At 36.7% G+C, this 18,485-nt stretch overlaps 1 protein-coding gene across 2 annotated transcripts in view; it reads left to right on the top strand.

The window, feature by feature from the left end:
- The window catches only part of LOC129756498 (probable serine/threonine-protein kinase DDB_G0282963), a 65,432-nt gene extending 51,966 nt beyond the window's left edge, over positions 1 to 13,466 (top strand). Inside the window, exons 4-8 of one of the 2 annotated variants that reach the window (XM_055753403.1) lie at positions 8,343 to 8,431; positions 8,513 to 10,876; positions 11,123 to 11,284; positions 11,462 to 11,587; positions 11,742 to 13,466. In XM_055753403.1, coding sequence (XP_055609378.1) covers positions 8,343 to 8,431; positions 8,513 to 10,876; positions 11,123 to 11,284; positions 11,462 to 11,587; positions 11,742 to 12,110 — 3,110 coding nt within the window. In that variant the 3' untranslated portion in view covers positions 12,111 to 13,466. The remainder of the gene's footprint in view (positions 1 to 8,342; positions 8,432 to 8,512; positions 10,877 to 11,122; positions 11,285 to 11,461; positions 11,588 to 11,741) is intronic. The other variant, XM_055753408.1, reaches the window with a different exon arrangement.
- Positions 13,467 to 18,485: the final 5,019 nt, after the last annotated feature.

Here is an 18,485-nt window from a genome sequence, read left to right on the forward strand (position 1 = left end):
AAGCAAAAATTACTAAACTCCATATAAAAAAAAGGTGGCCAGTACGTGTTTTGGAGGATAGACGAACTGATATTCAACGAGCTCATTTACTATCAAAATGTTTCAAACTGTTCAAGTTTGAGAGCCACATTTCTCGACGCTCACTAGTGGTCTAGGGGTTAGCCTCCTAAACTCTCATGCTAGATGGCGTGGGATCGATTCTCTGCTGATGTCTGCTGCTTGTCAAATTTTCTATCGCCTCCGTAATTAATTTAGCGATTGCTGGCAACTGCTGCTGAGAAAATGGCTACCTTTTTTGGAGCCAACATGAGCATGATATTTACTATGGAAAAGAACAATTTTAAACAATCATCGGACATCATCGTAACTCGTCGAGCTGAGTCGATTGGTATATATAAAGTGGGGTCTTGGACCCTTAATTAATGATATCCCCAACTGACCGTTCGCTATGCCTTTCTGTAAGAAAGCCAAAAACGTAGTTCACCGTTTTACATAAATATCGCAAAAACTTTGGATTTTCTTTAAGAATCATTCATTTTAGATTTCTTGAGGAACACTCCATCGCAAATTGAATAGAAAACGTGATTCGATAATTTTGATTTAGGAAAAAAAATCTTTAATGCGATTTCTATAGAATTTTGGACGTTTCATGAGAACAATATCTTTTGCATCTACAAATCAGTCAAAACATCTCTGACATTGGTTGTTACCTGAAATATTGTACCTCGCGTAACTTTTTATCTCATCGATACACGCAGAGAAAACTTGGATTTTGAAACAAAACAAAACTGACTTTGATTCAAAAAATTCATTTTTTCGATTCAATCTCCTGTTTTCTTTGAATCAATGAATTATGGTTTTGTTTCAAATAAATAATTTTTGAAAGAAAGAATTAATTTTTTGAATCGAATAATTTTGGACTTTGATTTTAAACAAATTCTTTGATTCAAAAGACATTTGTTCAATTGCATTTTTATTTGGAAACAAAGTAAATTTCCTTTCAACCAAAGAAAAATGTATTCAATGCAAAGGAATAATTTCTTAAAATAAAAACTTCAAACTTAGAAGGTTTTTTGCATTGAGTTAAAAGAATTTAAAACGGTTTGGCTGGTCGAGTGAAAATGTGGATCAGAGTTAGCTTAGTTAAGAGGATTCAGGATAAAGTATGGTAAGTTTATGTTAATTAAAGAATGAATATTGAAGATTTTCAATAAGTGCTTGAAATTTTACAGGACCACGACCGATAGATGGTTTTCCAAGTCCCTGGATGCCTCAACCGAGGTGACACCGCTCCAATCCAGCGATCAGGTCCACGAAAATTTAAACCGGATGATTCGATTGATGTGAACCAGTGGGTGACCCAGTGTTTCATTTATTTGTGAATAAAAATAAATTTCAAATTTGAAATCCTTTCTTTTTATTATTTGAAATTCCTAATAGGAATTTCAAAACAACAGAAAATAATGCTTCCAATTGGAATAAATAGAAAATGGTTCAATGAATAAATGCTTTTAAATCTAAATTAAATTACATTGTGGCAAAAGAAAGCAACTTTGAATCAAAAGAAACTGTTTTTTGTTTCAAAGTATCAAAATTTTGAATCAAAGATTTTTCAAAAGAAAAATTCTTTGAAACAAACGAAAATGCATTTGAAACAAAGAAATTTTTATTTATCCCAAAATCAAAGGAAATTTTCCTTTGTTTTCGCTGCACTTTCCTTTGAAATAAAAAATCTTTTCGCTGCGTGTAGAACTTTTCAAAAACTTCAGAAATGCCAACTTTGTATTTCAACAATCACTCTGCAAAATTTAAAAAAAAAAGTGTAGCATAATTTCTAAGATATTGCAGTTTTAATAGTAAGAGTCCGAAAAGTCAGATTTACGTAGAATTACTGTATCTCAGGCCACACAAACTGCAGAATGCTCAAATATTGTGATACAACAGTGTGATAGTTGATCTTTCTTACGCAGAAAATTTGATAAAAAAATATCATCAGAATAAAAAGTTATGGAAGTTCAAAGTAGAAGTGACAGTGCGCGTGCTTCCAATTTCCATACAATTATGAACGATAATGTATGTGCAAAATCCTTTATCTGAATTCTTAATATCCACCAGACAATCTACAAAAAAGTGTGTAAAATTTCAACTGCTGCAGCCGAATTCCAGGCAAAAAATGTCGTGAAAGAAAAAAAAATTATTGAAGACATTTTTTAAATTTTCTTATCTTGGAATTCCGGTGAATTTAAAGAAGGCATTTTTTGACGTTTAAAAAAGAAAACATGATTTTCAATCTCTTCGGATTTTTTTCGTTGTGAAATTGTCTTAGATTGACATTCCGGTGAATTCAAAGAAGACATTTTTTGACGTTTGAAATAGAAAACGAGATTTTCAATTTCTTCGGCATTTTTGCTTCGGAAATTTAAAAAGACATTTCTTTTCAGTGAGGATTTTTGTTAAATTAAACGTTGATACAGACCCCGTTCGTTTTTGGCAACATTCGATTTTGGCAACATCCAATTTTGGCACATGTGCCAAAATCGAACGGTTTTTAGAAGCGACATTACTTTTAGTTTTCTCTATAGCAGGACCAATATAATTTAGACAAACACCAAAAATACGTTTTACGTTCAGAAATGGTGATAGAATACAACAACAAAAACAAAAGTTTAAAAAAAAATTATAAAGTACTCAAAAATTACAAAAAGATGAAAAATTAAAAAAAAAAATCAGAAAACAAATACAAACAAAAGCCTAAAAATGACAAAATCAACTTGAAAGTTATGAAGAATGACAAAAACAGCAAAAATGCCAAAAAAAAAACAAAGATTATAAACAAAACAAAAATAGTGCAAAATGCATCAAAAACATAAGAAAAAAAACCATAAAAATTCTAAAAATGGTCGGAAATAGACTTAAAATAACGGTAATGATAATAAAAATGGTTATTTTGTAAAAATAACAGAAAAAATTATCAGATAAAAAACCGTTCGATTTTGGCAACATTCTATTTTGGCAACACAAAATGTTCGGGCATGTTGCCAAAAACGAACGGGGTCTGTACCTATTAAAACTTGAAAATAATAGAGCAAATGATTGTATCATATTACTATGCAAAAAAAAGTGGTACATTTAAACGCCACGAAAAAATCGAACTACTTCGGCTACGTCGTTATTTGAGAGATATTAGTAACCCATTTGATATTTCGGATGAAAATTTCGAAAAACTCTTTCGAATGCCAAAATTTTTGGCTGAGAAGTTTATTAACTTATTGGATCAACCATTGAACGCTATCCCATTGAAGGATGAAAGAACCACAACAATTCCGGTACATTTACAAGTTCTATCAACATTGCGATATCTTGGCTCAGGTAATCGATTAAACTTTATTAATTGTACTTCGTCAAATTCTGTGGTAAAATTATTAACATCGTCGCCGTTCAACACATCTGATTGTTTACAAACACGTATCTTTCTAGCTTCATTTTTCAAAATGTCCAATTATGCCTTCAACACTCAACGATATGTTTTTTTTTTCATATTTAATTACATGCACGGTTGTGAGCAAGATTTGAAGTATTTTATCTAGCAATATTGAACATTGCTGTTATAAATAGTTTTCAGTATTTCAAATATAATTTTAATCTAATTTTTATCTATCTTATTGAAAACTCAACCAAGGAAGATATTGTGATTGTTGTTATAGTTCAAACAGATAATTTTAAAGCTGGTCATATGAATTTATGATTAGTTGCAATTTTTTTCAATGCTTTGGTGAATCGTGTTCCTAGTTAGAAAACTATCTGATTGTTAACGAAATTCAAGTCATTCATACCGTTTATCGCGATACTTCGGGCATCGAGTTCAATGTTGTTTTGTTGGATTGAAGGAACGTTCACTTTAGAGCTTGAACATTTTTGCCCAAGATTTAGACGATGTTGCCACATATTTCATTTTAAGAGGAATCAGATGTCGCTTCTCTTATATGAAGGTTCACTACTAGATATATGCAATAAGAGCTACTTTTGACTGGAAAGACTTCACTTTCATTTATTTTATACGATTTTTACTTAATGACTTGTTGTCTCACTCACCGAAAAAAGTCAATAAGTAAGAACCGTATAAAAAGTACCGGTGATAATCTTTCATTCATTCCTTTATTTTTTTACTACTGAGGCAGTCAAAATAACTAAGAGTTTTACAAGAAATTTTTGAACTTCTTGAACGGTTATCCACAGAGGACGAATCGGCTATTTCTAGTTAATTAGGAACATTATTGACGATCAGAGTCTTAACCATCAAAACTGATTCTAGACATCTCAAAGCGGGTTACTTTCAAGTATCACTTTTGCATCCCATTGTCCAGAATTTAGCACTTCTAACTTGAAGGAAATAGCGATTAACTTTAAAGATATTTTTCGATTATGCAACCGGACGAAAGTGTTACGACACTTTAACAGCAATTTTCTTGAAACATGCCAAACAGTTCATACGACCTGTTCAAAACTGATCAAATTTTTTTTTCCAGTTTGGTTTTGACAGTTTTCTTCGGTGTTTTTGGAGACATCTGGTGGCCCAGTCAAAAAACAAAAATTGGTTAAAATCGATCGTAGGAAATTTTACACAAGTTTCGTGGGTCAGCTTGTACGTCTGTTCTCTGCGATACCCACTTTTATGTTTGTTAGAAAAAAATATTTTCTAACACCTTTCATTAAAATATGAGCATAATAAACATTTCAGTTTTGAAACAGGGATACAAGATCTACGTACTGGAACATTTTTAACTTTTGAATAAGTAAGGGTGAAATTCGGTTTTGTACTTCCAAATTTCATTCGAGAGCAACAAGTACATCTTGTGTACTGAACCTTCAAGGGAGAAAAGTGGATTTTTTTTTAAATCACTGCATTTACAAAATAGATCAGAAGAAAAAAATCAACTGTGAACGATAGACCCTGCAGGTACAATTTATACAATAACATTTTGAATCAAAATTATCGCAAAAATCTGCTTGCTGCCTTAAGGAGGCTGCCGTTAAGGTTGTTCGTTTGCATATAGCACTATCTATAGTCGCGTGTTTCGCGAGAGAGTCTGATTAGTCATGCGTGCAAGCCAAGCAAAATGACTTTTTTTAGCGTTTTATTTCCTTCCCTGCCTGCCTGATGAGTATGTCTAGTGATATTCATTGAAGCATTGAGGCTGAGTTGCGGGTTGATGTACCTATTTGTTTATTTACCAGATTCTGATGCTATTGTGTAGGGTAAATTTTCGAGTTTTGGGAATGCTCTGTATATGGCAGCAGAAAATCGAAACCATTAGTATGAATTATCATTCGAGTAACAATAGAACGACAGAAGTAACTATTGATGCAGATACCTTGTGGCCTGTTCTTATTCTAGAAATTGAGCGATTATAACTTCGTTGGCGGATGATGCTCCACTTCCTATACCCTTGGCGATATTGAGGTTGTTTTGTTAGTCGCATGTTTACGGTATACTTTGTTGCATCGATGTTTCTATTATTATAAATACAGAATTATATTTGAAATATTTCAATGACAAATGGGTAGCGTAAATGGGGTAAATAAGGACTGTGCGGGGTGAACAGAATCCAAAACTCAAAAAATACTATAAATTTTTTACAAATCTGAAAAATTTTATATTTCAGAGCTATTAATTACAGCTTCGAAAGACAGAAGTATTTTTCAAATTTTGTTGTTGGCATAATGGTTGTACTCCGTGATTTGTTCGAAAAGATCAACATTGCACAATGAACCAAGTGAAGGATTGCTAGGATCAAGCAACACAATCTCACTGTACAGTTTTGACATTTATAGACTTTAATATGAATCAATAACGACGCCGGCCAAGTCCGTGTAATCGATATGAGGATGGGAAGTTCATCACATATGATGATTTGCTCTGCGGAGACCACAAATCTCACGCTGAGTGTTGGGGGTTAGGGGAAATTTGGCAAAGGAATACCCTTGGTAAGTGATGAATCACTTAAAACTTGCGCTCCTATGTCCTAAAACTACTAATGCCATTTTCGTTTTCTCCACAAGCGCGGGCAAAACTTTTTCTGAATAAACAAACAGAATCGTTACTCGGGACGATGCAAATATATGGTTGCTATACTCACACTTATGTTTACCCCCAACACTGACAACTTTTACGGGGTGCAACCGCCTGCTTGAGGTTCAAATCTCGGACAAAACTGGTGGACTTCTGAATTAATAAACGAACACAATATGTCACAACCGGAATTTGTTCTATAACGCTTAGCACATTTGGATGGTTAGCCAAGAAGAGGATTTTCGGATGACACATACATAACACGTCTTGTTCATCTAAGACTAAAAATGTGACTGAACTTTTATTGTAGCTAACCTAATCTCGATACTCAAATAGAGATGGAAGTACTCTAGAATTTTCTTAAAAGCTTACTCTCCCCCAATAAATTTTGAAATCCGTTTTAAATCTAAGTAATAATCAAATTCGTTGCAGCTTAAAATATTAGTTTGGCTTAGGTAATGATTCGACATTTAGACTTGTATGTTAACCCATTCGAGACGGCGACTTTTTTCGAACGCGTCCTCCAGGAGCGAAAAATTTTTATTGTTTGATTCGATCAATTTTTATCTAAAAAACATGAATTCAATGAAATTCCCAAAATTTAATCGTAAACTCACAAAAAAAGTCCATTGCACACCGTGTGTGCAGTCCGCTCCTCGAAATAAAATTATTTCGAGGAGCCGAATTGCACACACGGTGTGCAATGGGTAGAAAAATAAAAATCCATCATTTTAAATATGTTCATCATTCGTTTAATTTTTGTTTGGTTATAAAGTAATGAATAAAATGCAAAAAAAATATAATGTGGTTTGAACAAACAATAAGTTTTTTCAATTTTTTACAAAATGTGTTTACTTTTGTGATTCATCACCATGTTTCCAACTTTGTCGGTTTTAATTTAACCCAATTTTTTCTTGTGTCTTCCTGTGGATTTTTTCTATCTGAAAACTATTTAAGTTGTTCAACCATTTAAATCCGGCTAACTAACTCTTATAATAATGTAGATCTTTATTTCATAAAAAATATACACAGAGAAATCTAATGATCGTCACATAATCTTGCGTATATTCAGCTGAATAGCACCTTGAAAGGAGGGTGATTTGTCCAACATTTCATAAAGGCACATCGAACGGAACGTTAAAGTTTCAAAAATTTCAATACAATATAAAACAAGAATTGTCTAGAAAATCATGTTATGATTGTTTGAACACATTCCATGAAAAAAAATCCATGATAACGATACTATTAGCAATTACCATAGAGCTGAAGTTTATTTGTTTTTTTTAGATAAATTGTTTTAAGTTTAAGGTTTAAAGTTAAAGTTTCAACTATAAGATACAGGTTTCACCTTGGTTTCAACTATAAGATACAGGTTTCACCGTCAAGAGCTGGAGAACCCAACAGCACGCTCTAAAGCTTGAGAATTTAAAAATTAGACTTATCAATACGAAGTTTAACCAGGTCCTAGATGCATATCAATTTCAGTTATTCTCCCCTCACCATAACCTTAAAAATCACCGACGCATACTTCCACAAAAACAGCACAAATAGCCTGCAAATAACCTACTGTCTGTATCGACGAAACGAAACTCTGCCTGCGCTACCTAATTTTATAAGACATTTTCAACCTCAGATATTTTGAAGACATTTTCATACACAGTGAAACCAATGCCAAATTACGATCATCTATGCTTTTAAGATTCTATTGGATCAAGAACCATGAAAATTGGTCCACTAGTTTATTCAAAATCATGAAAAAGTTAAAACTACTTCCATTGCACACACGGTGTGCAATCGGTCTTATAGCCTCGGAAAGTCATTGCACACACGGTGTGCACTCCGTCTCGAATGGGTTAATAACAGCAGCTAGGGCAAAACTCGTGGGTAACTAGGTTGCAACTGCCAATAAACGAAAACACTATAAGCACCTATAAGTTTCCTTAAACAACTTATGTTTTTTCCTCACGATCATAATTGAAAACAAAAAAGCGTAACATTTGAAATATGCTGATATAGATGCTGGTTTTTTGTCGCTGGGAGGACAACCTCAGTTACTAGAAAGCTTGTTAATGTCGGTCCGGCATAGAATCTTATACCGATAAATCCTCCGTCAAGGAAAGTCAATATTGGATTTGAGCCTGATTTGTGGGTATAGTTGTAAAATCATTGTGTTTTACTAGACTAATACATTTGAGTTATTGCATATTAAAATAGTGTAATAAAACAAATTGTAATTAACAACATACTTTCTTTATCCTATTCTGTCCTTTAGGTGCCAAATATATCGATACACGAACGTTCACTCGACCGAAGAAAAAACACGACTCTCTATACAACCCAGTCCTAGAAACGGCACCTGAGGTGAATATGCTTAGCCTAACAACTAAAAAAGTTTAGTTTTGTTTTAAAAATAAGCCTAAACCCACGCTCTTAACTTTTCAGCAACCAACAAAACTGTCATCACCACTGCTGAACGTACAAATTGGCGGTCCAGTGACACTTTCGAATACCCCCAACCCACTGATGAACTCAAGTCAGATGATGCAGCGGAGTTGGTTGAATGATGTGTCTCCACCGAATTCTATCATGTCATCGATGGATTTCTCGGTAAATGAGAAAATGGGTAGTAGTCTCATAACTAGTGGAGATTTTACGAACGTGAGCTCTTTTCTAAATGCGAATGGAGGAGATGACATGCTCGGTTCGCAGAGCACTTATGATGGTTACAAACTGGCCGATGTGATAAAAGATCGTAAATTTTTGGAGAATCTTTCGGGCCTTGATGAAACAATGACAAAGGATCACGCGATATCAAAAACCGATTTAAACGGTATTGAGGAAAATTTATCTGGTCTGAGCACGATGCAGAATTCTTTGGAAAGCGTTACCAAAAGTGCGGAAGGTAGACTGTCGGATGTGACAATGATTTTAGATCATAGGAAAGCTAACAGTACCTTCGAGGTCACGGAAGCGAAAGATTCGAACGCTCCTGTTGCATCTCGAGATAAGCTCAATAGCACATTCAACCGGAGGAAAAATTTTGATACCTACCGCAAGCCTAAATCTAGTCTCAATAGTACATTTGACGCATTGCCCAAGGTAGACACCGATGAGCCAATGGTGGTGGATCAGACATTCGACAAAGTTGTGGACACGACTTTTGGTGTAACTGATGCAGGCAACGGTACATTCTGCCTCAATCGTACCGCTAAAGTTACAGAAGGAGAAGAAAAACAACTAAACCAGACCTACGAATATTGCAAAAGGAAAACAACGGAGTTGAATCAAACATTTGAAGGAATTAAAAATGAAACATTCGTACCAAACGATGTAAGTCCGGATAATATTGGTGATGATTCTTTCAATGGTACATTTGAAATATCGAAAAATGGAATTGAATGTGGAAATTCGGTGGATATGGTTCAATCTACACCGTTTGTACAAGTGCCTAGAATGAAACGAGTCAGTAATATTTCACAATATGAAATGAATGTTTCACCAATCGCTGCTGGTCCTGTAGCGCGAATATCCGACAGTGGTATGAGAGGTAGCAGAAATCTCGAGCAAGACTTAGAGCATCATATGGAGACTGATGATTTTGACGTGGAATTCCGGAAACTTCCACTAACTCCCAATTCGAAGACTGAAAGTAGCAACGGTTCTCACTTGCTGGAGAGCGAAAAAAGAATATCGTTGCAGCAATTTGAAGATTTTGAAAAATCATTCATGGAAAGTGAACAAAATGGTGTAGATTTCGATGACATGTTGAATTCATTAATGGATGTTAGGCGTTCTGGGGACAGTGTGAAATTACGCCAATCTCTTGATAATATTAAAAGACGCCATTCTCGCATTAATAGTGAAAAGCAACAGGAAGACATACGAAAGCGTGTAGAATTGACCGAATCGTCTTCGTCACCTCTGGACAACAAATTAGTAGATTCAATGGCAAGAAGTATGTCGTCCTCGAGTGGAAGTGAAAGGTTGCTCAATCGAAGGAGTAGGTACAATGATGATGTCCATTTAACCTTGTCCCCGCAGAATCAATCCGTATCATCCGTAACACCACAACAGGAGCTAGAATCCCAATCTAACGAAGCAAAGGACGTTCAATATCCCCTTCCTACTGCCCCAGAGGTAGGAAACAGTGATAAGAAAAATCGCGACCGATTCAAAACTATTCGTATCAGCAAACGACGAGAAGAGGGTATGGTAATAGTCCCTGGCCCAGGAGAGATTGAAGACTGTTTTGCGGAACCTGTATCTCTTGTAGCAGAAGAAGAGGTACCTGTTTCGCCAATAGTTGAGACGAGTGCCTTCAGTCGTGTGGATTACAATTCACCAAAAGATAGCAGAGTTCCAACGGTTGGAAGTGTGAGCAATAATGAACAGATCTTCAAAATGCCTCAAGGTATACCCAAGCCTGAGACTAAAGTGAGATCACTTTCCAAACCACGTTATGGTGCACAAAGTAGTGGATATGGTTTTTCTCGAAAAGATCTTTCCCTTCCTTTGACAGCAAAATCCAGCTCAACCGATAATTTGGAAAATAATCGTCCTAACTATCAACAGTCCAGATTGTCATTCGGGGGCAGTAAATTGTCTGCTAACGGAGATAGTTCTATTGGTGGAGGGAAACCTCAACTACAATCAAACTTAAAATCTCCTATGGGCATCAAATCCAAATCATACCACAACTTGTATCACAATCAAGTGAGTGGGGGTTCGAATAGTAATCTGAACAGGATTCCAGGTCAGCTTGGTTTGTCAGCACAAAAACTTTCCCACAATAATAGCAATAATGAGGTAAGTAAATTAGTTTATATCAGTTAGTAACCTTCGTTTAACGCATGCGAAATATATTTTTGTGTGGTTGTTTTGCCTCACATAGTACCTATTGGTTGCGCCTTTATTTGTTAAAAAAAAACTACGTTAAAATCAAATTCTTGAAAAATAATATGTTTCGTAATGTTTCCATCATCGCATTTTATCATAGAATGACTAACAAAATTTTCAAAATGGCTCAATCGAATGTTATATTTGTTTCCCTAGCTCAAAAATAACACTTCCAAGTTGCAGTTAAATTTGCGAACTCCTCGTGCCAGTTCTCTCGTTCGACCGGCGGCAACAAACAGTTCTGGTTCGATGTCGCTGCAGAAAACCTCGTCAGCCGAACTTACTACTAGCAGCAGTATTAGCTCACCAACTCCTAATGTACGTTTAGTATTTGATTGTTTTTTTTTTTTTTTTTTTTTTGTTTTTCTGCTTGTCATGTTTTATTATTTTTTAATCATAATATGTCTTCATTATTTGTCCTTCATAGTGATATAAAACATTGTACATGACTTATTTTGTATCAATATTCAAAAGTTATGATCAATATCGTTTCAGATATCGGGAGTGCAATTGCGAGCACCTAAGGCAGCGTCTCGGTTGGGATTAGTTCGACCTTCATCCGGTTATTTCAGCTACAGTACGCAGCGGAAAAATGTTGATTCGGACACCGAATCGATCAATGTAAGTTAACTTTTTAAATCCTTTAAAACATTTTTAACTATTTTGATTGAAAAACGTTGAAGTTTGAATATTTACGTTTGCCAAAAATCTAGACTTAAGGAAAAAAAAAATAACTTTACTAACTGTTCATGTGCGTTTTTTTCTCTTCGCGCAGAGTTTATCTTCGTCATCGGCTAGTTCTAGAGGAAGCTTATACCGAATAGATAGTCAAGGTTCAGCTAACAATGTACAAAACTATGTAAACAATAGTATCGAAGATATTAGCGGTAGCAATTACGCTGTAAATACGAGCGGTAACAGTATAGGGCAAAAGAAACCTAGCCTAATCGAACCAATGCGAACGACAGTTAACGCTGTCCAGCACAAATCTACGGTCGGTTCAATAGGAAGCTTGGGCAGTACCGGTACATTGGCAGCAACAGGTACAGCTTTGCGGCCATCCGGTTTACGACCTCCGTCAAATCTACGACCCCCGACGGCACGAACAGGACTTCCTAGACCGACCAGTTACGTGCGACGATAGACTGCATATTTCAGCATTAACAGGTAATCTTCTTCTCATCCATTCGAGCTTTATCAAAATCCGCAAATATGTAAATTTGCCTACAAAACGTACGCCGAATTTAACATAATCATAGTAATTTCCTCGTTTTTATCAGTGAATTTTCAGTTTTTAAAACTAGTTCGGAAGAATTTATATTACATTTTCTGATTATCAATATCAGAATGTAAGGCCTTGAAAGCTTGTTATATATCTTGTACGTCAGTGTTTTACTATCTGTCTACATTTATTGGTTTTTTTTTCATACACTGTTATCATAGATTCTATTCGAAATTCAGTCTTACGTATGTAATCGAAGTTTTAGATGATTAGTATATACAGTATACACTATTACATACTTTTGCGGCACGTCATATGTTTAAAACTGTCGCTTCTTTACTAGAAACCAATTGTACCATTTTCCAATAAATACTAAATGTATAATGCCTTAAAACAAACTTTTCAAACGATTGCCATTCAATTATTAACAAAACGCGTCCGTTTCTATGTTAATATTCTCTACGTTGCATTTTATTTTAACCCAATATTAACTACCCATTGTTAATTTCCTACAAGTATTTTCGAAGAATGACATTTCCTCTAAAGTCGTTTCATTTGCTTGTAAGTAACAACCTAGTTGTCTGAAGAAATAAACCCATCGCTCTAAGTTAAAGCTATTATCAATTCTTTCATGCAGTGGTGTTAACATTAAAAATACAAACCAGCTGGATCGTGAGACTCAAACAAACGTCTTAACAAAACAGTTTTTTCTGAGCGTCATTATGTTGGAAATGAAACCATCACAATTCCTTGAAAGAAATTGTATGAAGCAGATCCTGAGCAATAACGAGACTAACCAAAACGTTGTTAATCATAAGATTGAATTATAATATCAAAAACATTGACATTCAACTACTCCCAATAATCTTAGATAATTCATAATTGGTTAAGCTTGAGCGTACAATGGTTGAAACAAAAGCGTAATAGAGAAAGATTTCTTTAACTCTATAGTTTATTGGAGCACAGGAAGCGATTCATTCTATGGAATTAACCTGACGAACAGGTTACAGATTGTAATTAGACTGGAATAAGCTCTGAAAAAATCTATAATTTGTATACACCTGATAACGTTCAGTTGTTGCGGTACAGGAATTTTTTTTCTTAGTTGCAATTTGCTTTTTCAAACTGAAGCAACATTGACTTTACGTGCAACTGGTAAATATTGGCAGGTATCCATTCGATCTTGTATCATAAGTGTATACAGAATGCTGTCGTAGAAGATCTCAGTGATCTTTGGTTACATGTGTATCTTGACAAATATATATTTATATATTTAAACGATTGTTTGCCTAATGTAGTGGTAATTTCACAAATCCTAATTGATTGTGTTCTATTAATACAATTTAATTTGAATATGTTAAAGAATATGCTTTATCATTTTGAAGGTCAACCGACACAAATCAAGCCGAAATTGCCTCTTCTTCTTTTAACTGTTTTGGATTCGCCTTCTGGGCTCATCCAAAGCAGAATAGCTAGATTTAATATATATGGTTAACGTTTATCTTGTATAAATTGTATTTACAGAGCCATAAAGATATCTTTTATTTTTTTCTCTTTTTTCACAAAATATTTACTTTAAAAACAAAACACACACACATATATTTAGGATCTCAGTGAAACTTAATGTTTCTTTGAAGAGATCTAATTCAAACTTAACACTTAAGGCGTACATCTTTCAAGGACATGATGGCTACATCTTACAAATGCTAAGACCAACAGCCCACAGAAAGAGTACTATATATGCCGTGACCGAGATACGATCTCATGACCTCTGGCTTAGAAGACTTGAACGTTATCATCTAGGCCACGGTTTGCGGCATACCTTAACCTCTCCATCTTACTAAGTTGCTCAAAACATCGAATCTTTCAAAATCGTTGTTGGATTTGAGATGCGCTATTATCTACCTACCTACCTACCTAAGGGTCCAGCGCCGATTGACCGGCGCATAGGGCTGAGATAAAAGATCTCCACTGCTGGCGATCCGAAGCCAGCGTCTTCACTTGCTGCCAGCCAAGGTTCTCGTCAACTGTGCGGATTTCAGCGGCTAGACTTCGCCGCCACGAGCTTTTGGGCCTGCCTCTTCTTCGTGTAGAGTCCAGTTAAATAATTTCCCGATTCGGAAACGTTTAATCTTCTATCAAATACTAAGCTTCTAATTTTCACGTTTTCACTCCTAAACTGTCAAATCACTTCCTTCCTCTTTTCCAATGCCGTCTTTGATTATACATAAACTTACACTTGTTATTGATGTAGACAATTACAACACTTATAATCGAGGGACGATCCTACAATCCCCCCTTTACTTTTTTAAGACCAATGTTCTACGTAAACATAGAAATACATTGGTTCATATTAAATGAGCTGTATTTTGTAATAAAATGTACTTTATGATCATCATGGATCGTTGTAGTTAAACTCTTTGTATATTCCACAGTACAATGCCATATTCATCGAGCATTTACCAAATGAGTCACTTTATACATTCGCATTTACATTGAATATTCTACAGGAGTATTGTTCATGTTTCTCTGCGAAATTGCACTAGATTTCAGCTAGCATTTACACTATTCTTTCCTTTTTTTTCTTTTGAAAAGATCTCTTTCTCCGATTTGAGCAAAGGAATTCTCAAATTTCGCGTAACATATCTTAGATAAATGTCATTTTCATGTGCCCACACATGTATTTTAACGCCCACACATAATCACCAGATATATTTCAAAATAAATAAATAACGATTAAAATCGAAAATAAGGCATTTCTGTACATATAATTAGATAAGTTCACGTTAATTATGTATTGTTATTATTTATCAATATTGTGCCGTTCTAATGATACGATCAGTCGACATGCTTTCCGTCATATTGTTATGCCATACAATCCTTGGTACAATATTTAATGCAAGCTTTTAATCTACTTTCGCATACAACATCCGCTTTCATGACTCAAGTGATCGAGTGTCACCTCTCGAGATATTCTCAGAGATCCGAAGAGGTTCGGTAATGAAAGGGGGAGATGGCTTGTTGTGGAAGACACAAGGAGATTCCCAATGTCATGCCGAGAGCATAGCTGGAGTACACGAACTCAGGTTCGAAAGTTCGTTGACCGGATTCGTAGGTCCTCGGATTTCCCCTTCAAAGGTCAAAGGATTTTCCTACTTGCGACCTAACTGAGGATTCACGGAACGAAGCTCGATCACTTTGATCCAGACCGTGGTTTAGGCAGTAGCGAGGATTATTTCCATTTTGTTTTTGTCCCGCGAATTAGCTTAGGAAGCTAGATTAAAAAGCTATAGGAAAAAGAGTTGTGCGTGTTGTGCGTTGTGCGTAAACCTTCATCAAAAAGGGAGCCATCACCACAACAGCTCTAGCGATTGCTAAGCAACTCCACCGGAACTTCGCTACACCAGCCACGGGAGGCTTCAAGGTTTGCCCGACGAGGCCACGTCGGAAGCGGAACCGTCCGTCACCACACGGTTTTCGTCAGCCGGTTCGCCAAACATCCGGCACATTGAAATTCGCCACCTGATTCGCCGAAGAATCAACTCCACCACCATCACCATGTAAGGTCACACAGCTCCAACAACAGCAACAACAACAACAACAGTAAGTCACCCAGACAACGAGCCAGACCAGCTCTGCTTTATCGGCATCGAGCCATGAAAACGGTACTGTAAGTAACCAAATCCGAAACCTACATATATGCGCATATAACCCCCTGGTCCTTGAAACATTTAAATCACACACAGTTTTGAAAACTTAGCCAATCTACAGTTTCCCAATTTGAGAAGCTTCGCTAACTAAAAGCCCATTCTCAAACCAAATCGCACAACAGTTAGGGAAAGCAAACAGAAAGGAACAAATAGAAACAAACATGTAAATAGGAAACCAACAACGAAATACATTTATAAAAACAGAAACACCAATGTAGTCAATAATAAAAAACCTTCGTTATATTGTAAATAGTTCTCGTCATCCAAATAAATGTATTTATTTATTCCGTTCCGTAATAAGATGTTATTGTAAATTGAAGTAGCTTTCCCCTGAACAATTGCGTCTGGTTCGAAAAGGTATTTCATGTGTTTTGTCCGCTTAGTTTCTAGAGTTTGCTTGTTGTTTTTTTCTATTTTCTTTAATTTACCCCGGGTTGAACTGCTCGGGAAATCAGTTCCCTCGCTTACGCCTCTATTATGGGAAGGAGAAAGGTGGGAAGGTGAGTTCCACCTATGACGAGATGCGCAAGCGAGTGCTTTTCGAGCGGATAGAACAACGGTTTGCGTCCCAGCTATCCTTTTGGCACGACGGTGCAACTGCTGGTCTATTTTCCTGGCATCCCCATTCCCCTAATCATTCCGTGTCCTTTTTCGGATCCATTTGGACAACCCGCCCTGAGGTCGGGAGTCTAGCCGGGCAATCAACCTCGACGAGTGGTCCTCATATGAGGTGGCGCGTAAATCACTCGTTTGATGAAAGCGGAAGTTGTATGGGAGAGGCTGAATCCTCACGCGCGAAATCGCACGTGTTACATGTGCTTGCTCATATAGCTCTTTGCGCTCACGCAAAAACAATTTGAAGAACTCGTCTCCCCGTTTACACTCACGCAAACATCACACATATGCGCTCACGCAATTTTTTCGCAGCAGGAAATAGTTTGCGATCACCCAAACAACTTGTGCTCACACAAGGAACTTCCCAACAGCACATGATTTGCGCTCACGCTAACAACTTGTGCTCACACAAGGAACTCCGCTACAGGACATGATTTAGGCTCACCCAAACAACTTGTGCTCACACAAGGAACTTCGCAACAGGCGATTTGCGCTCACGCAAACAACTTGTGTTCACACATGGAACTTTACTTTCAATATACTTACTAAGGATTCAATCATAAAAATCCCTCGAGATCTTCGCATTGTTTTCACAATTACCAATTTGTAGTTCACCGCAGGTCGCGAGGAATGAAAAATTATGTGTACTGCAACTGCCGGTACAGGTACAGCTACCACCTAGGGAAAAATCGAATAAATCTGATTTCTTTGGGTGGAAGATTCGTATCAGTAAATCATCAACGTTTTCACATCCCATCCTCGTCGCCAATTTGTAGAGTCCAGTTAAATAATTTCCCGATTCGGAAACGTTTAATCTTCTATCAAATACTAAGCTTCTAATTTTCACGTTTTCACTCCTAAACTGTCAAATCACTTCCTTCCTCTTTTCCAATGCCGTCTTTGATTATACATAAACTTACACTTGTTATTGATGTAGACAATTACAACACTTATAATCGAGGGACGATCCTACACTTCGATGCCCATCTGGATTCCAGTCAAGCGCCTCTTTGCAAATCTCGTTTTCATCTCTTCGCAGCGGGTGTCCAATCCATCTCCACTTACGTTCCCGAATCTCGATTTCTAGCGCCTTTTGATGACACCGGCGATGAAGTTCAACGTTTGAGATCCAGTTGCCAGGCCACCAAGCGCGGATGATGTTCCGCAGGCAGCGATTCACAAAAACTTGCAGTGTTCGCGTCGTCACCGCATATGTGCACCAAGTTTCAGACCCGTACAGCAATACGGATTTGACGTTTGAGTTGACGATTAGGATCTTAGTTCGTAGAGAGATCTGGCGTGACCGCCAGATGTTTCGGAGTCTCGCAAACGCAAATCGGGCTTTTCTGATCCGGGTTTCGATGTCCTTCTTGGTACCACCATCAGGCGTAATCTGGCTACCAAGATACTGGACGCACTCCACTGTCTCAACCTGTTGTCCAGCTACCACGAAATTGGAACGATTTTCTGTATTGATTTCCATCGACTTGGTCTTTCCGACATTGATTTTGAGACCTGCTGTCTTGGAGCTTTCGGTGAGGTCGTCGAGTTTGCTCTGCATGTCTTGTTGTGTTTGGGCGAGCAAAACAATATCGTCTGCCAGGTCAAGGTCGTTCAGTTGCTCCATGGTTGAAGGATTCCACGGCAATCCTCGGTTTGGTCTACAGTCAATCGATCCAGTCAAGATCTCATCCATTACGATGAGAAAAAGCAGCGGTGACAAAATACATCCTTGTCTCACTCCAGCAGTTACCGGGATTGGTTCGGACAAGACACCATCGTGCAAGACCTTGCACGAAAATGCCTCGTACTGTGCTTCGATGAGATGGACTAGTTTCTCTGGGACCCCTCGTCGTCTAAGAGTAGCCCAGATGTTTTCGTGGTTCAGTCGGTCAAATGCTTTTTCGAAATCAACGAACACCAGCAGAAGAGAGTCCTGGAATTCGTTGATTTGTTCCAGTATTATTCGTAG

Source organism: Uranotaenia lowii, chromosome 1 (genome assembly GCF_029784155.1).
Source record: "Uranotaenia lowii strain MFRU-FL chromosome 1, ASM2978415v1, whole genome shotgun sequence".
Taxonomy (NCBI): domain Eukaryota; kingdom Metazoa; phylum Arthropoda; class Insecta; order Diptera; family Culicidae; genus Uranotaenia; species Uranotaenia lowii.